The sequence below is a fragment of the Lepidochelys kempii genome, chromosome 5 (genome assembly GCF_965140265.1).
Source record: "Lepidochelys kempii isolate rLepKem1 chromosome 5, rLepKem1.hap2, whole genome shotgun sequence".
Lineage (NCBI taxonomy): Eukaryota > Metazoa > Chordata > Testudines > Cheloniidae > Lepidochelys > Lepidochelys kempii.
The window spans coordinates 30753971-30773610 of NC_133260.1; the positions used below are offsets into that span (position 1 = coordinate 30753971).

The window sequence follows — 19640 nt, forward strand, 5'->3', positions numbered from 1 at the left end:
GGACCAGCATGGTGGCACCTGATACACAGAAGGACCAATTGTTTGTTTTAGAGAGAGATAGAGAAACAGATGAAAAGCTGTGTGTCAAATCCTTGGCTGCAAGTCTGTCCCACCCTTAGTAAGCGGGGGGGGGGGGGGGGGGGGGAAGAGAGAGAGAGATAAGGGTTGGGAGGGGAGAGAAAAATGCTTTTGTTCCCTCAGATATAGTGAACACTGTCCCCCACATATTTCATAGAATCATAGGGTTGGAAGGGACCTCAGGAGATCATCTAATCCAACCCCCTGCTCAAAGCAGGACCAATCCCCAATTTTTGCCCCAGATCCCTAAATGGCCCCCTCAAGGATTGAACTCAAAACCCTGGGTTTCGCAGGCCAATGCTCAAACCACTGAACTATATTTCTTTGCTTCCCCGCAGAAAAATGACTTTCTGATGGGGAAGCAAAGGGAAAATGCAAGAGTGGTCATGTGCCCTACCCCAGCAGTGTGGGTTCCTGCTTTTGGGTTCCTGGAGTAGGCAGCGGAGAGATAAATCACCACTGGGGGCGGGGAGCGGGGCTGAGGACGCCCTGGCTGGTGGCTCCTAGCCTGTGTGGGTAGAGCTGGGTTGGGGAAGGACAGAACTTGCTCTTCCCCTGCAAAGAGCAGCTGGGGCTGGGTCAGACCCGCCCCCAGAAACCTCCCCCCGGCTGCAGGAAGCTCTGAACACTCACAAATCTGTTCATCTGGACTCCCCATACAGAAACACCCCACCCACCAAGCTCCCCAAAACCTCCCAACTCCACCGAGCCTCACACCCTCCTGCACCCAGAGCCCCCCTGCACCCAGAAAAAGGCTGTTTCTGATTGTCCCTCTGTAAAACCCATGACCTTTTTTTTTTTTTTTTTAAAAAAGAGGAAGATAATACAGAAGTACTAACAAAAAGAACACAGTCCAAAAATTAACTCTGGAACTTAGCACACTGAAATAGATTTGCCATCAGCAGCTTCTTACATTCACATAGCATCTTATCCTGAAGGACTCCAAATGGCTTTATAAATTTAAATATAAGCGATACAAGAATCACTTCAGTTATCTCTGAACTACAGCAGCTATTTAACAGTGCACAGCAACACTATGCTGCAGATAAGACTATGAAGCTAATACTGTAAGTGAAAGCACTGGGAGACTTTTAGGCACAAAGTAATTATGCAATTTGAATTTGATCTGAATAAGAGTTCAACTGCTTACTTTTGCAAAAAAGTATAAGGGAATCTTTAATGAACTGAAATCAACAATCCTTTGGTTGTAAGTGTCATCTGATCAAATCATTAAACATCTTAAAATTAATTCTCATATGAGAAACACTCACATATATTAAACAGGAGATACACAGTTTTCTATCCTACACCAATTATGCAGTCTGCTTTGAAGTACTGCACCTTTTGATTTACGTATTTCAAATTAATATATCTTTAGAAAGCAAAGTATTCTTGCTTCCATTTATACTTCTGTCCTGGTCCTTATGTCATGCAAAATGGGTACCAGCATTTTAAACAGGAGCATCATATCAAAAAACCATTAACATTAATCAATATGTAGGACATGACAAATTGGAACAAAGAAGGCAACATTTATGTGCCTTCACCATGCTCTGGAGGGACCACTTTTTTCAGGGAAGGTTTAGCTCAATCTCCATCCCTACTCCTTTGTCTTCAGAAACTGACAAACCATACTACTTGCTACCCCTTGTATTCAGCTTACTGGTTATTAGGCGATGGAACGTCTGACAGCAATAGTTGCTCCAAATACAAGCTTCCGATTTAGAGGTGACGGACCCTATACCCATTACAATCAGTTCTCTTTCCCCATATTTTAATATAGCTCGTGTTAAAATTGGAATATGATTAGAAATTGGAAGCTACCAACCACAGATGTCACATAAATTTAGTTTCATCCATGTACAAAAAGTTTTTACCCTGTTAGCCAGTTAAACACATCAGCATTTATATGTTACAAGTGATGTTAAAGGATCATATTTAAAATCCAGTTTTTATTTCTCCACCTATGTTTCTCAAAACATAGTTTCTCAGTATAATATAAAAATAATTGTCCCACCATTTACAAAATAACAGCATTGAAGTTTGAGGGTTGGTTGTTCAGACAATGCCATTGGAATGCTAAATGATCTGAGTGATTATCATGGAATAAATGGAAAGAAAGACTCCAAGAATTCTCACATGCCTCCCCAGGACTGGAATTATTACAGAGGTAACACTCAAGACAATAGCGTAGATGGTCAGAGAGGTTCACCTTGCATTATACTTATAAGCTGGTCATGAAGAAGCATTGCAGTCTCAGGAAGAGACTGCCTGCTGGGATATTGGTCAAATCAATTTGTAGTGTAATCAAGAAGGAATGCAGTTATCTGGGACAGAAAATCAACCCACAACAAAGACTTTTGTGTATTCTGTAATATTCATTCAGATCACCTAACATTCCAATTTACTGCCGCAGGAAGTGGACCTCCGGCATGGCTGAAGTTGGTGGGGGTAATCTAGTGCTTTCAAACCTGTAACATCTCACACCAAAAAATTATGAGAAAAAATAAACAGTTTGAACCCAGTTAGATACCAAAGACAGAATATTAAACACTTACTGTAAAACTAGGATTATATCCCGACGGATAAAACTCAGGTGCATTCACTGACAATTTTGACGTTGCCACTGGTGCCACAACCAACTGAGGTTTAGCCATTGCTGATCCACAATCGTGAGCTGCAATTTTATCTTGTGATACAGGGGGGACTTTTGTCTGTGGCATATGTTCTGTAAAGATTTTAAAAGCCATCATTATACGTTAACACCTCAATCCTAGAATTTATCAAAGTTCTGTAATTTCACACAAGGAAAAAACATACAATGGAATTCATATTCTTGGGGGATGGAAGAGAAAACAAGATGACTTCAGGAGTTACACATAAAGTAACCTGCAGAGAACTTTTTAAAATTTGTATTGTGCTCTTAAGGCCTAAAAGGTTTTTAGTTTTAAGAGATTTTTTGTTTACCTGGTATTTCTAAGAAATGTCAAGTCTGGTCTTCACTGGTTTTGCTAGAAAACTTGTAAGGATCTCAGATTTTTGTGATTTCTTGTACCTTAACTAAAACAGGAGAAGGCTCTGAATCTTTAGCAAACATTATTTTCTCCCAAATGTTTTAACAAGACACTTCTATACAATTTGACTAAAAATCTCTTCTCTTTTCAGTTGCTCAATTTTCAGTTTCTTATGATGTCATAATGTAGGCTTTGATAAAAACACTTATGCACTGGCTTAAGTTTACTACCTTAAGTAGGCTTATTTACTGCAATAGGCCTAGTCATGGTAGTAAAGCATATACATAAGTGTTTGCAGGATCCAAGCCTTAAATAGTTCTCTAATCACCACAAAAATTTCCAGAGTAGACAGGATCTGAATTTCTAACCTTAAAAACAAAAACAAAACAACACAAAAAAACCACTTTGTTTTTAACAAAACACATTTTAGGCCTTTTTTATACTTTGGAAAGAAGCGAAAACCTCTTTTCTTTTTTTGCAGGTCCCCTTTAAGACAATTATACAAAAAATCTGAAACTACAAAAATCATCATTTCTAAATTACAGATGTCTGAAGAAACATTTGGCTAATCTTTTGGATTTCTCAACTTTTTTTAAAGTAATTCTTCTAAGACTGGTTTCAGAGTAACAGCCGTGTTAGTCTGTATTCGCAAAAAGAAAAAAAAAAAGTGAAGTGAGCTGTAGCTCACGAAAGCTTATGCTCAAATAAATTGGTTAGTCTCTAAGGTGCCACAAGTACTCCTTTTCTTCTAAGACTGTCATTTATTGACAAATACTATGAAAATTGCTGAATTTATATTTTAACAGACACCCCCTCCCATTCACCCTGTTGTAAGTCATTGCCTGAACAGATCAAGCGATATTTCTTGTTTTAAAAAGTTATCTGCGTTTTCACATGTATTTTTATATCTTTGTTATCTTTAGCTAGCTGAGCTATGGAAGTAAAAAATTTGATACCTAGTATTGTTTCTTTGTTATCTGCTTCAGTAAACTATTTTTACAGAAAAAAATTTGCTTTAGAAGAGAGCTGAGGAGGGAACCATTTATGAAAGGTTGAGCTACAGACCTCACAATCTGCTGCCAAATAAAAGAGACGTGTGGATGGATAGAAAACACAGACGAGGATGGTCAGGGGAAGCCTGTGGCGATAATATAATGCAACATCACATCTAACAACCTGGGTACAGGCGCCAGCGAGATGGTTACAGCGCCCTGGGGGGACCTGGCTCTGTTCTGTTGGGGGTGGGGGGGCACTCGGCTGTATCATGGGCTGTTAGGTCGCCGCTCGGTCAGGGCCCCTGGGCGAGGGGCGCAGGGCAGCTCGCCACTGGGACGAGACGTGGGTCTCGGGGCCTCTGCTATGGTGCCCCTCGAAGAGCAGGGCGCGCGGCGGGCAGGACGGCGTCCCAGCGAGCAGGAGAAGGAGCGGGCTCCGGTGACCGGTACGGGAGCGGGTTCCCTGGGGTTTCCCCGGGGCTGCGGCGCCCCAGAGCTGGGGGAGGGGAGTCCCGGTGCCCGGTAACTGAGGAGGAGGAAGGGTTTCCCCGGGGCTCCGTTGCCCGGTGGCGGGCAGTACCTGCGTTTCCGGTGCCCGGCGGCGCTGTCTTAGGCGGCCGAAGCGGCTCCTGCTGCTGCAGGAAGCCCGGCTTGTGCTGCGTTTCGGCGGCCCCCGAGCTGTGGAAGCCGCTGCCTGCGAGACGGGCCCCGCTGCTCCCGCTCTCCGCGGCGCCGGATCCGCTCAGCAGGGCGCCGCCACCTCGGCCCCGGCCCCGGCCCTGGCCCTGGCCTCGGCCGGCACCAGGAGCCCGGTCGAAGCAATCCGACATGCTCGAGCCGGGTCGCTCAAGCGCTGAGGGGAGGGAGCGAGGGGCCGGGCCCGAGGCAGCTCCCGCGGGCCGCTTCCCTCCCTCACGGCGGCTTCGGCAGCCCTGAGCCCTTCACTTTCAGTTTCATCCCACACTGGGCGGCGGCTCACAGCGCCCCCGAGCGGCCGGGAGGCCTCCCACCGCTCCGTCACCATAGTAACCCGGACCCCGCCGACGGTCGGGGTGCGCGGCTAGGGCGGGCGGGGCAGGGGGAAGCGAGCCCCGACCCGGTGTCCCTAGGAGGAGCGTCTAACGGGCATTAAATAGCTCAGAATTCTCCCCACCTCACGGCACGGGGAATGGGTTGGGGCAGGGTGGTGGCGTGGGAGTGGGGTCCAGCCATGACCCAACTCTCCTGGGGAGCAGGGGGCAGCTTCAAGGAAGGGCCAGCTCCCTGCCAGCTGAACCCATTCATAAGAACAGGGCTGGATTTAGGGGCATGCCATGCACGCGACCGCCTGTGGTGCAGAGCTTGGGGGTGCCGGGCTTCGGGTGCTGTTTTTGTTGTTAGTGACAAAAGGGAAAATAGACTGAGGTAAAATGTTTCAGATCATAGGCGCCAACTTCTGCTGGCGCCGGTGTGTGCTAGACCCCCCCCCACCCCCTTGGGCCCTGCCCGGACTCCAGCCCTGCCCCACCCCCATTCCAACCCCTTCCCCAAAGTTGTCCCCCCACCCAACCCCGCCCCTATTAGACTCCTTACATCTAATTACATAAAATTACATTTTCCTTGATGTTGTCAGCCATCCCCCTCCTGACCAGTCAGTCAGTGAGAGAGAAGAATGAAGTGATGCGAGAGCCTAGCTATGATATCGTGAACCTTGTTTTATTGGGTAATTGTACTGGTGTTTTAAGACTTGAAGAGTGGAAGTAGTGACTAATAAAGGACATCTTTAATGAGATGCCAGAGGTATCTATTGAACCCTATCTATGCAACAATATAAAAGAAATACTGTTACTTCTTTTGCCATGCTTAACATATGTTTGATGACTTTGTAAGATTGCAGAACATAGACATTTGCTCTCCCTAAGGGTAAGTAAACTTATAGCGCCCTGGGGAGAACGGGCAGGTGCCTGCTGTGGCCTATAATTACTGCAGTTGTGCATGTCCACACTACCTTCTTTGTGTTGGTGGTGCACTTCCCCCCCAGGAGCACTTCCACCAACCTAAGGGGCAGTGTGAGAAGCCGAGAGCCAAAGATCTCTCAGCTCCACTAGCAACTCCCTGCTGGAAGCCTGGCTACTGTGCCCCGTCCCCCTCAGCTCCCTGCTGGGAATAGGGGAAGCCACCTGGAGCTTCTCACCTCCCAGTTCTCCGCTGGGAGTGGGGTCTAAGCTTCTTGCCCTGGCTCCCAGCTGGGAGCAGGGTCCATTCTTCCAACTCTCATGAGGAGCAGGGGGTAGCTGGGCTCTATCTGCCCAGCTTTTGTTGGCTAACAGCCAACGTAAGTAACTGTCTATGTAGACACCGCATTGCCCTAACTACACCAACATAAGCCGTACACCTCTTGGGGAGGTAGAATTATTATGTCGGTGTAGTAGGGCACTTACATCAGCGGGACAAGGCTGTAGTGTAGACACTGACATAATTAAGTGAACATACGCTGCCTTACGTGATTTAACTGTGTAGTGTAAACCAGGCCTACTAGTTTCTGTTTTCCCTTGTAGAAAATAAAAGATGTCTCCAAAGAAGCCTTCAGGAGTTCAGTACAGGAAGTGAAAAGCTCAAGTAAAATCTAGTTTACAGCAAAGGGTAAATTTGATGGGAAAAGATCTGAAACAGAACAACCATGAGTGCCGGGTGAACCCCCTGCCTTTGGGGAGGCTAACCCAACGGCCCCACCCCTTCCACCCAAGGTCCCGCCTGCCAGAGCGCTGAGCCTCCCCACCATGGCCAGAGGAGCCCCAAGCCCCCTTGATCTGTATCTGATCACCAGTAGCAATCCCCCTCCATTCCCCACCCCTTCACCCCCAGATCTGCCAACCAAAGGAAGAGCACTAGGCAATTAATGGGGTGCAAACAATAAGATTTATTAAAATAACTGAGTACAGTAAAAGCTGTTTTATCTGGCACTTTATCAACTGGAAAGCTCTATTAACTGGCATTTCTGATATCTCCCAATACAAATCTTCAGTCTAATAACCAGGACTAGTATACTGCTCAGGAGGTTATGCTATTGTACATTCTGCACTTTACTTTTATGCAAAAGAGGTAGAAGACAAGTAAGCAAGCTATCAGGGATTTATTCAAAAAAGCAGCTTCCAGGGTGAGTCATAAGGTCATTACAGATTCAGCCCAATCTCCTAAACCTTCTACAATAATAAGAATTGATGTTGAGAATGATGACCCTGAGGCACTAGAAGATCCTGAAGTGCCTTCTGAATCATGAAAGATTAAACTATGTTCAGTATAGTTTGTGTATTTTTAATAATCTGGGTGTATGCCATGCGCTGCCCATAGTGATATGTAGTGTCATAAGAACTTACTGTATTGAAAACTTTACCTGTGTACAACTAAGTGCTTCAGAAAACCAACCACTCTCCAGTGAAGTACTACTACTGGATTGGTGAGTACCTGTATACCATTTTATACTTTATTCTTTTTATTGTATTCTAATTCTTTAGAAATTGATATTCTATTGGTAAGTATAACTCTTAGTTAACTGGAATTTTTGACTAACCGGCACCCCCTGTTCCTCCAACATGTTGGATTACAAAGTTTTTACTGTAGTTAACACACAAATTTGACATGAAGCCAGGACCCTACACTAGAAATGGGTTAACAAGATAAACAGGTAAAACCGTACATCACTATTTCAGAGGGATACCAAGAGGGGAACAAGGATGGCACAACAGGATCAGGACCATGACTGGAACAGGAACGGAAGAGGACCACAACCAGGAACACCACAGACTGGATGATGAGGATCAGGAACAACGATACCAGATCAGGAACTCTCAAACAGGTATGTTGATCTTCTTTTTTGATGTTATTCTGCAGACACTGGGCTGCCTCTGGGATGCCCTGTGAAGCATGCCGGCCTTTTATGCTCTCCTGTTACTAGGCAGGCTATTTCCCACTCTTACTAAAAAAGGGTGGCAACTGACGAACAAGAAGGGTGTCAAACATGAAGGGCAAACAAAATGGCAAAAGCCAAAAACAAACCTTATAATCCCCTCCTTGTTGACTGTGATAACTTAGTTATTACAGTGGACAACACTTAGTTTCCTGTTAGACCATTGGCATGACAGTTTACCTGAGCATCCGTAGGTATGGCTGCTCACAGTTCCCAGTGGCCACGGGTTGCCATTCCCAGCCAATGGGAGCTCCGGGAAATGGTACGGGCCAGGCCACCACTTCCTGCAGCTCCCATTGGATGGGAACAGCGAACCACGACCACTGGGAGCTGCGAGCAGCCCTACCTGCGGACGCTCAGGTAAACAAAGCATTTCGCGGCCTGCCAGGGGCTTACCCTGAACAAGCTGCGAACAAAGTTTGGGAACCCCAGTCTACTCCAAATGGTTGGAGGCAGAGTCCAGGCTCAAGCTGACTAAATGCATAGATGCAGAAAACTAGCACACTATTAATGTAGAGAACCAACACTGGAGGAATGTGCTTGATGTCTGATCTCAATTACACTCTTGCAAAGAATAACATGGCTTTCCTGGGCTTGTCAGATAAGTTATTCACAGAACATAATGGTAATTTCCTTGGTTTGGTAGAGCTCCTTGGAAATACGATGTTATGCATGAGCACACACATTGAGTAGTTCATAAAGAAGCTATGAACCATTACTGCAGCAAAACAATTCAAAACAAATTGATTGGTCCCTATGGGAAGGAGGAAGGTGCTTGATAACATATTGATGCGGCTCAGCAAAGCTAATAACTATGCTGTAATAACAGACTACACTCCCGATATTGGTCACAATGAAAAGATGTCATTTACAGTACGATTTGTTGACGACGAGGATGGCCGTATCCAAGTAAAGGAAAACTTTATCGGTTTCCGGTCTATGGACGACTCTACTGGAAAAGGCCTAACACAAATGTTTCTGAACATTTTGAATGAGAACAAAATAAAGCTTCAGGACTGCTGCAGCCAAGGCTATGACAATGGTGCAAACATGAAGGAAAGAAACAGTGGCTTCCAGGCAACAATCCTTGCACTGAATCCAAGAGCTTTCTTCATGCCTTGTGGCTGCCATTCCCTCAACCTGGTTGTGTCAGATGCAGAGTCATCTTCTTTAGATTCAGTCTCTCTTTGGAATACTGCAAAGGATAAATGTCCTGTTTTCAGCATCAACTATCATGTGGAAGATCCTCACGGACAATGTTACAAATCTGACCGTGAAGCCACTAAATGACACTTGCTGGGTGAGCTGCATTGACAGCATAAGCCCAATGAGGTACCAAGTGACTGAGGTTTACAATGCCCTGATGAACCTGGCACTAAAGCTGAAGCTGGAATCCGACATGAGGCATAAAGCCTGGCAAACCAGATCATTGACTTCAAATTTCTGGTCTCAGTTGTGGTTTGGCACAATATCCTGTTACAAGTAAACATTGCAAGCAAGGCATTACAAACTCAGTCGATGGACATTGTGACTACTACTACTTTGATGAGAAGCTGCCTTGATTTTGTAGTGGCCTACAGAGACAGATTTGAAGATGCCATCACTGCTGCCAAAGAAATGGTGGAAAACTTAGGAGTTGAGCCTGTCTTCAAGGATACTCGTATTCCTTGGAAGAAGAGACAGTTTGGTTATAAGGGCAGAGCTAAGGTGATGGGAAGCTTGGAAAAAAAATTCGAGAGGGAGGTTTTTTGCTTGCTCATTGACGCTGCTTGAGTGTCCATCCAATCCAAGAAAAGTTCAGAGAAATGAAGCACCACAAAAACAGCTGGGTTATTTTTAATGAGCTTAGTAGGATGCCGGTGAATAAGAAAACATTCTTGATCTATTGTACAGACCTTCACCGGATGCTGACACCTGGGGGATGTTCAGAAATTGATGAAAAAGATCTTTATATTGAATTGGACAACATCCATCATGTTTTGCAATATGGGAAGCACTCTTCACTCCAAGTTCTCCAATTCATTCATGATGCAGAGCTGAAGGACACTTTTTCTAATGTGTGGATAGCTTTAAAGATTCTGCTCATGCAAAACATATCTTGGTTTGATGATGGCTGATAAGAGACTGACATCACTTGAAAATGCCATTGGCCAGTCTTTGGATCTCTGACACCGTGCTTCAGTTCATGAGGGCAAAGGTGAGAAAAGCAACTATTTGAACTAAACAACTAGGGTTAACATTCTAAGGCTGTCACCTATGCTAACACTATGTAATACTGATCTACCCAATATTGGTGCACAGTTTAATTTCTAGATGTTAGTACACTTCAGTTATTTTTAAAATTAAAAAGTTTCTATAAGCTTAGAGAAAATGATTTATTTGCTTATGTATGGCATGAATAAATAGAAATTTACAGCTACCAACATGCAAATTTATTGTCTTATATGACAAGGATAAATTATGCACACAAATTGTGCATCAGTCATTGAAAATTTTAACTAATGAAGTGGAAGGGAGAGGTGGGCATCAAAGACGCTCCCCGCCTGGGGTACCATTTGGTCTAGGGCCATCCCTGCATAAAATGGGCTCTGCTACCCTGGAAGAAATAAACTTTGCCTGGCTAGTGCAGTGTGATTCACCCCACATGTTCAAAAATCATCAGCCAGGCTCCCAGACACATCTGAGATTTAAAAAACTCATCAAGAATGTGGACTTATTTTACTTGTCACCCAGCTTTGGAGGCATTCGGGTGTGTATCAGTCACATTTTTAAGCTTTTCTCTGCAACTCTGAGGGCCAAAAACATAGTTCTTTTTTTAATAGACTCAGAGTCTCATATCATCATGTGCCCCCAGGAACAAATGCTGCAAGAGTTGGCAGCACTGTAGCTGCACATCCCAGGAAGCTCCTAGCTGTAGACGCCTCACTCCAAAGGTGTGGCTCTGTGTCATCCTCTAGTAGCTGCACTACATAAGACGTTTATAACTGCTGCTAAGGCTTCATCTGCATGGAAAAGTTTTTTCAATATTATCTAAGGTGTGAATTTAACCAGTATAGTTATATTGGTATAACCAACCCATGGTGAAACTATTACTTTAGTATTAGGCCTGGCCTACAAACAGATTTTCATAGACTCACAAAAGCATAGAAATGTAGGGCTGGAAGGCACCTTTAGAGGTCATTTCATCCAGCCTCTTGCACTGAGACAGCACCAAGTAATCCTAGATCATTCTTGACAGGTGTTTATCCAACCTGTTCTTAAACTCTTATGACAAGGATTCCACAACCTCCCTTGAAAGCCTGTTCCAGTACTTACCTATCCATATAGTTAGAAAGTTTTTCCTAATTTCTGACCAAAATCTCCCTTGCTTCAGTGGATATAAAGAACAAGTAATCACAGTCCTCTTTATAAAAGTCCTCTTAATGTATCTGAAGACTGTTGTCAGATGCCTCCTCCCCCTCCAGTCTTTATTTCTCAAAATTAAACATGCCCAGTTTTTTTAAAACTTTTCCTCATAGGTCAGGTTTACTAAACCTTTTATCATTTTGATTGCTCTCCTCTGGACTCTCTTCAATTTGTCCACATTCATATTAAAGTGTGGTGCCCAGAACTGGAATCAGTACTCCTGCTAAGTCCTCCCCAGTACCAAGTATAGCAGGACAATTACTTCTGATGTTTTACATGCAACACTGTTGTTAATACACCAGAGGATTACTTTAGCCTTTTTAGAAACTGCATCACATTGTTGGTTCATATTCCATTTTTGATCCACTGTAACCCCCCAGATCCTTTTCAGCAGTACTGCTGCCTACCCAATTATTCCCCATTTTCTATATGGGTATTTGATTTTTTTTCTTCCTAACTGTAGTATGTTGCACTTCTCTTTATTGAATTTAACCTTGTTGATTTCAGACCAATTCTCCTATTTGTCGTGGTTGTTTAGAATTTTAATCCTGTACTCCAAAGTATTTCCGACCCCTTCCAGTTTGGTGTCATCCACAAATTTGTATACGCCTACTCTTCACTCCATTATCCACGTCATTAATGAAAATACTGACTAGCACAAGATCCAGGACCTCTGCCAGACCCCACTAGATATATCTTTCCAGTTTTACAGCAAACCTTGGACAACTACTTTGAGTACTGTCTTTCAACCAGTTCTACACCCACCTTATAGTAAATTGACTATATTTCCTAGTTTGCTTATAAGAATATCATGTGGGGCTGTGTCAAAAGTCTTAGTAAACTAAAGATGTATCACATCTACAGCTTCCCTCCCCCTAACCGCATCCTGTAGGCCAGTAATCCTGTCCAAAAAGGAAATTAGAGTGGCTTGGCATAATTTCTTTGTGACAAATCCATGTTGGCTGTTTGTTAGCCTATTATCCTTTAGGTACTTACAAACTGATTGCTTAATAATTTGTTCCAGTGTCTTTCGAGGTATTCAAGTTAGGATGATTGTCTATAATTTCCTGAGTCCTCTTTTTTCCCCTGGGTCCTTTTTTGCCCCCTTTTAACTATAAGTACTATATTTGCCCTTCTCAAGATCCCTGGTAATTCACCTGTCCTCCATGAGTTCTCAAAGATAATAGCTAATGGTCATAGGGACCAACTTCTGCTGGTGCCGGTGGGTGCTCGACTCCACTCTGCTCCCGCCCCCATTCCAATCGTTTCCCCAAAGTCCCACCCCAACACCATCCCCTCCCTGCCCCTATTCCAACCCCTTCCCGAAATCCCCGCCCCGCCTCTTCCCCTGAGTGCACCGTGTCCCTGGTTCTCCTCCCAGCGCTTGCCCCTGCAAAGTAGCTGTTTCATGGCATAACAGGAGCGGGAACGCGGTGTGCTCAGGGGAGGAGGTGGAGGTGAGGTGCGGCGGGGAGGGGAGCTTGGCTGCTGGTGGGTGCAGAGCACCCAGTGGAGCACCCACAGAGTCGGCGCCTAGGCTAATGGTTCTAAGATTGTTTCAGCTGGTTCCTTAAGCTCCCTAGGGTGAATTTCATCAGGACCTCTAACTTGAGTACATCTAATTTATCTAAATGTTTTTTAACCTATTCTTTCCCTATTGTGGCTTGCATTCCTTCTCCCCTTTAACATTACTTGTCTTAAGTATCTGATAGCAATTTACCTTTTTAGCAAAGACTGAAGCAAAATAGGCCTTACATACCTCCGTTTTCTTGATGTCATTGAGCATTAGCTCTTTTCCCTGCTAAATAAAGGACCTACGTTTTCCTTCATTGTCCTCTTGCTCCCAATATATTTATAGAACGTCTTCTTTCTGTAATTCATTTTGTGGCTTACCCTTAGCAAAAATATGTACGGACAAATCGCAATTCTTTTGTACTCCTCCTTAGCAATTTGTCATGTTTCCACCATTTGTAGGATTCCTTTTTGATTTTCACTTCATTAAAGAGCTCCTGATGGAGCCATATTGGCTTTTTTAATTCTTCCTATCTTTCTGTCACATTGGGATAGTTATTTCACTTTGAATATTGTCTCTTGGAGATACTGCCTGATCTCCTGAATTTTTCCCCTGAAGATTTTCTTCCCATGTGACCTTTCTTACTATTTCTGAGTTTGTTAATGTCTGCTTTTTTGAATTCCATTGTCCTTATTCTGCTGCTTTCACTTGTTCCTTTCTTTAGGATCATAAAATCTATCATTTCACGATCTCTTTCATCCAAATTGCTTTCCACTTTCAAACTCACAACCAATTTCTCCCTGATCAGACTCAAGTCCGAAATAGCTGTCCCCCTAATTATTTCTTTCACCTTCTGAAACAAGAAGTTGTTCCTAATATATTCCAAAAATTTACTGGAGATTTTGTGTTTTGCTGTATTACTTTTCCAACAGATGTCTGGGCAGTTAACAGCCCGGTGGTGAGGTGGGACTCATCACTCTGGTGACTCCTGCTGGCTGCCATGGGAATTAGCTTTGCTCACCAGGGCACCCTCCTCTGGTGGTGCCTCGCTGCTATCACTTTCGCTCCAGGACCCGCACCAATTCCAGGAATGCGGCATCCTCTTCAGTGACACTGCTATCCAGCTGTGCCACACTGTGTTCTCCCCTTCTGGGGGACTTGCAATCTCCATCCAGCCACTACCTCAGTGGCAATTACAGTCCTTTGTCCTGGGGCCACTTTCTATGTGGCTCCAGCACCCTTTTCTGTCCTTACTTCAGGGCCTCAGCCTGTAGGCCCTAGCAGCCTGCCAGGAGCTCTCTAGATCCCCCGGTACATGCTTGTAGCACTGAAGTGTCCCAGGCACTGGGGGCTTCTTCTTCTAAGAGCCTAATTTTCTCCCCTCAAGCTCCAGTCAGCGACTGAACTCTGCTCTGCAGCCCTTTTTATACGAGCCTGCCTGGCCCAGATTGGGTACTCCTCTCAGCCCCTTTTAAATTGGCTGCCTCTGGCACAACCTCCTTAGGGGAGTTTTTAAACCCTTTTCTGCCAGTGAGGGGCAGCTGCCCCATCACAAGCCCCCATTACTACCAGCTTTTGTGTTTCAGATATTGCTGTTAGTTGTTGTACCTCATCCACCTCCTCCTTCTGATTCAGTGGTCTCTAGTAGACCACTACTATGACCCCTTTGCCCCCCACCCCTCCTCTTTACCTAGAGACTTTCAACTCATTTGCCCCTCAACCCCTTCTAGCCCCATTACTCATCTTCTTGCTCCTAATAGGTTAGCTATCCTGTTGTAAAATGCTAATGGAGAAAAGGCTCTGTAGTTTTTTATCATGAGGTCAACTACACAAGGTCAGCTATAGGACAGGGTATAGTGCTGACCTTGTGTAGTTGACCTCATGGTAAAAAAACTACAGTATCTTGTCTCCATAAAAATTTTACAGCAGGATAGCTAATCCACACTCATTGTCCCATTGTAAAAAAAAAAATAAAAAAGCCCTTTTTGCAGTGAAGACATAGCTGCTGAGAGCAACATGTGAGACTCTGCCTATGTAAGCTCCAAAACTGTCAAAACTTGGTCCCCCCAAAAACAATGAGATTGGCCTAAAAATCATGAGTTTTTTTAAAAGTTGAAGTTTCTCTTTATTTGCCTTCTAGCTTTTGACCCGTTAGGGTACACAGCCAGAAGCCTCATTCTCTCAGGTGTTATGTGGGGATTAGATGACTCAGGGCATTGTTTATGGACTTTAGAGCTTTTCGCCTCTCAGTCACCCATGTGAATCCTGCCCATCATTGCAGGGATTAAAAATTATCCCCATCAAATGGATGTTTGATAGACCCTACTTGAGCTGAGTTGGATCCCAGTTTCAGCTCTCACATCATAAACTCACTGCTACATTTTGCACTAGATTGCAAGTTTTTCAGGGCAGGGACTTTTTCTTATTGTGTCTGTACAGGGTCTAGCACAATGGGCCCCAATCTTTGTTGGGGCCCTACCAAGATTTCTCACAGCAGGACCTAATACCATAGGCGCTGACTCTGTGGGTGCTCTGGGGCTGGAAAACCCACTGGAGAAAACAGCAGCTCCCCCCACCACTCCTAATGTCTCCCGCCCGCTGGCGGACCCTGCAGATCAGCACCTCCCACCCGCTGCAATCAGCTGTTTCATGACAGGCAGGAGCAAGGGCACAGCATGCTCAGGGAAGGGGTGGAACTGGGTAGGAAGGGGGTGGAACAAAGGTGGGGCATGGGTGGGGCCTTGGGGGAAGAGGTGGACTCGGGGCAGAGCTGGCAGTCAAGCACCCCCCCGGCACTTTGAAAACTTGGTGCCTGTGCCCACTATAACCATACAGGCTATAAACGTGAGAATTAGCAACACTGTAATTGTCACACACAATTTAGAGACAGGTGGGAGGGAGGGGTTTCAAAAATGAGACAGGCCAAAACACGATTTAATCCTTTTAAAATAATCTCATGATTTTTTTTTTTTTGGGAGGGGGGGTCTGAACTTTTGAGGTTGCTATTTTCAGTACTGTTACTAGACTTCTGAGTACTACTATTGAGCATGATCCAGTTGTTCTGATTTAGGGTTAGGGCTTCCCTCATTAAAAATCTCCTTACAAATCACATTCACCTTCACTCACATCCACTTTATATTTAACATTTTAAAATTTGAAATTAATGCTATGAATGCATTAATTAATTTGCCCTGACCGGGAAAACCGAGAAGTCTGCTGCTTGCCAGGGGCTAAGATTCGTGATGTGACGGAGAGACTGCCGAGACTCATCAAGCCCTCGGATCGCTACCCCTTCCTGCTTCTCCACGTGGGCACCAATGATACTGCCAAGAATGACCTTGAGCGGATCACTGCGGACTATGTGGCTCTAGGAAGAAGAATAAAGGAGTTGGAGGCGCAAGTGGTGTTCTCGTCCATCCTCCCCGTGGAAGGAAAAGGCCTAGGTAGGGAGCATCGAATCGTGGAAGTCAACGAATGGCTACGCAGATGGTGTCGGAGAGAAGGCTTTGGTTTCTTTGACCATGGGATGGTGTTCCATGAAGGAGGAGTGCTGGGTAGAGACGGGCTCCATCTTACGAAGAGAGGGAAGAGCATCTTTGCCAGCAGGCTGGCTAACCTAGTGAGGAGGGCTTTAAACTAGGTTCACCGGGGGAAGGAGACCAAAGCCCTGAGGTAAGTGGGAAAGCAGGATACCGGGAGGAAGCACAGGCAGGAATGTCTGTGAGGGGAGGGCTCCGGCCTCATACTGGCAATGAGGGGCGATCAACAGGTTATCTCAAGTGCTTATATACAAATGCACAAAGCCTTGGAAACAAGCAGGGAGAACTGGAGGTCCTGGTGATGTCAAGGAACTATGACGTGATCGGAATAACAGAGACTTGGTGGGATAACTCATATGAGTGGAGTACTGTCATGGATGGTTATAAACTGTTCAGGAAGGACAGGCAGGGCAGAAAAGGTGGGGGAGTAGCACTGTATGTAAGGGAGCAGTATGACTGCTCAGAGCTCCGGTACGAAACTGCAGAAAAACCTGAGTGTCTCTGGATTAAGTTTAGAAGTGTGTGCAACAAGAGTGATGTAGTGGTGGGAGTCGGCTATCGACCACCGGACCAGGGGGATGAGGTGGATGAGGCTTTCTTCCGGCAGCTCACGGAAGCTACTAGATCGCATGCCCTGATTCTCATGGGTGACTTTAATTTTCCTGATATCTGCTGGGAGAGCAATACAGCGGTGCATAGACAATCCAGGAAGTTTTTGGAAAGCGTAGGGGACAATTTCCTGGCGCAAGTGCTAGAGGAGCCAACTAGGGGGGGTGCTTTTCTTGACCTGCTGCTCACAAACCGGGTAGAATTAGTGGGGGAAGCAAAAGTGGATGGGAATCTGGGAGGCAGTGACCATGAGTTGGTTGAGTTCAGGATCCTGACGCAGGGAACAAAGGTAAGCAGCAGGATACGGACCCTGGACTTCAGGAAAGCAGACTTCGACTCCCTCAGGGAACGGATGGCCAGGATCCCCTGGGGGACTAACTTGAAGGGGAAAGGAGTCCAGGAGAGCTGGCTGTATTTCAAGGAATCCCTGTTGAGGTTACAGGGACAAACCATCCCGATGAGTCGAAAGAATAGTAAATATGGCAGGCGACCAACTTGGCTTAATGGTGAAATCCTAGCGGATCTTAAACATAAAAAAGAAGCTTACAAGAAGTGGAAGGTTGGACATATGACCAGGGAAGAGTATAAAAATATTGCTCGGGCATGTAGGAATGTTATCAGGAGGGCCAAATCGCACCTGGAGCTGCAGCTAGCCAGAGATGTCAAGAGTAACAAGAAGGGTTTCTTCAGGTATGTTGGCAACAAGAAGAAAGCCAAGGAATGTGTGGGCCCCTTACTGAATGAGGGAGGCAACCTAGTGACAGAGGATGTGGAAAAAGCTAATGTACTCAATGCTTTTTTTGCCTCTGTTTTCACTAACAAGGTCAGCTCCCAGACTGCTGCGCTGGGCATCACAAAATGCGGAAGAGATGGCCAGCCCTCTGTGGAGATAGAGGCGGTTAGGGACTATTTAGAAAAGCTGGACGTGCACAAGTCCATGGGGCCGGACGAGTTGCATCCGAGAGTGCTGAAGGAATTGGCGGCTGTGATTGCAGAGCCACTGGCCATTATCTTTGAAAACTCGTGGCGAACCGGGGAAGTCCCGGATGACTGGAAAAAGGCTAATGTAGTGCCAATCTTTAAAAAAGGGAAGAAGGAAGATCCTGGGAACTACAGGCCAGTCAGCCTCACCTCAGTCCCTGGAAAAATCATGGAGCAGGTCCTCAAAGAATCAATCCTGAAGCACTTGCATGAGAGGAAAGTGATCAGGAACAGCCAGCATGGATTCACCAAGGGAAGGTCATGCCTGACTAATCTAATCGCCTTTTATGATGAGATTACTGGTTCTGTGGATGAAGGGAAAGCAGTGGATGTATTGTTTCTTGACTTTAGCAAAGCTTTTGACACGGTCTCCCATAGTATTCTTGTCAGCAAGTTAAGGAAGTATGGGCTGGATGAATGCACTATAAGGTGGGTAGAAAGCTGGCTAAATTGTCGGGCTCAACGGGTAGTGATCAATGGCTCCATGTCTAGTTGGCAGCCGGTATCAAGTGGAGTGCCCCAAGGGTCGGTCCTGGGGCCGGTTTTATTCAATATCTTCATAAATGATCTGGAGGATGGTGTGGATTGCACTCTCAGCAAATTTGCGGATGATACTAAACTGGGAGGAGTGGTAGATACGCTGGAGGGGAGGGATAGGATACAGAAGGACCTAGACCAATTGGAAGATTGGGCCAAAAGGAATCTGATGAGGTTCAATAAGGATAAGTGCAGGGTCCTGCACTTAGGACGGAAGAACCCAATGCACAGCTACAGACTAGGGACCGAATGGCTAGGCAGCAGTTCTGCAGAAAAGGACCTAGGGGTGACAGTGGACGAGAAGCTGGATATGAGTCAGCAGTGTGCCCTTGTTGCCAAGAAGGCCAATGGCATTTTGGGATGTATAAGTAGGGGCATAGCGAGCAGATCGAGGGACGTGATCGTTCCCCTCTATTCGACATTGGTGAGGCCTCATCTGGAGTACTGTGTCCAGTTTTGGGCCCCACACTTCAAGAAGGATGTGGATAAATTGGAGAGAGTCCAGCGAAGGGCAACAAAAATGATTAGGGGTCTGGAACACATGAGTTATGAGGAGAGGCTGAGGGAGCTGGGATTGTTTAGCCTGCAGAAGAGAAGAATGAGGGGGGATTTGATAGCTGCTTTCAACTACCTGAAAGGGGGTTCCAAAGAGGATGGCTCTAGACTGTTCTCAATGGTAGCAGATGACAGAACGAGGAGTAATGGTCTCAAGTTGCAGTGGGGGAGGTTTAGATTGGATATTAGGAAAAACTTTTTCACTAAGAGGGTGGTGAAACACTGGAATGCGTTACCTAGGGAGGTGGTAGAATCTCCTTCCTTAGAGGTTTTTAAGGTCAGGCTTGACAAAGCCCTGGCTGGGATGATTTAACTGGGAATTGGTCCTGCTTCGAGCAGGGGGTTGGACTAGATGACCTTCTGGGGTCCCTTCCAACCCTGATATTCTATGATTCTATGATTCTAATGCTGTCTTTGGACTTGACATTACTAGGCAGGGGGTTTAAAACAAACAAAAGTAAGTGTGGA

At 45.4% G+C, this 19640-nt stretch overlaps 2 protein-coding genes across 6 annotated transcripts in view; one reads left to right on the forward strand and one right to left on the reverse strand.

Moving 5' to 3' along the window:
• PAIP1 (poly(A) binding protein interacting protein 1) overlaps nucleotides 1-5040 on the reverse strand; it is a 45135-nt gene extending 40095 nt beyond the window's left edge. The window contains exons 1-2 of one of the 2 annotated variants that reach the window (XM_073343892.1): nucleotides 4668-5040; nucleotides 2637-2806 (exon numbers count right to left, since the gene is read on the reverse strand). In XM_073343892.1, coding sequence (XP_073199993.1) covers nucleotides 2637-2806; nucleotides 4668-4917 — 420 coding nt within the window. In that variant the 5' untranslated portion in view covers nucleotides 4918-5040. Of the gene's footprint in view, nucleotides 1-2636; nucleotides 2807-3045; nucleotides 3139-4667 lie in introns of those variants that run through there. The other variant, XM_073343893.1, reaches the window with a different exon arrangement.
• Nucleotides 4413-19640, forward strand: part of NNT (nicotinamide nucleotide transhydrogenase) — a 92894-nt gene continuing 77666 nt past the window's right edge. The window contains exons 1-2 of one of the 4 annotated variants that reach the window (XM_073343880.1): nucleotides 4413-4533; nucleotides 7777-7922. In XM_073343880.1, coding sequence (XP_073199981.1) covers nucleotides 7823-7922 — 100 coding nt within the window. In that variant the 5' untranslated portion in view covers nucleotides 4413-4533; nucleotides 7777-7822. Of the gene's footprint in view, nucleotides 4534-5290; nucleotides 5867-5891; nucleotides 7524-7776; nucleotides 7923-19640 lie in introns of those variants that run through there. The other 3 variants (XM_073343878.1, XM_073343879.1, XM_073343884.1) reach the window with 3 other exon arrangements.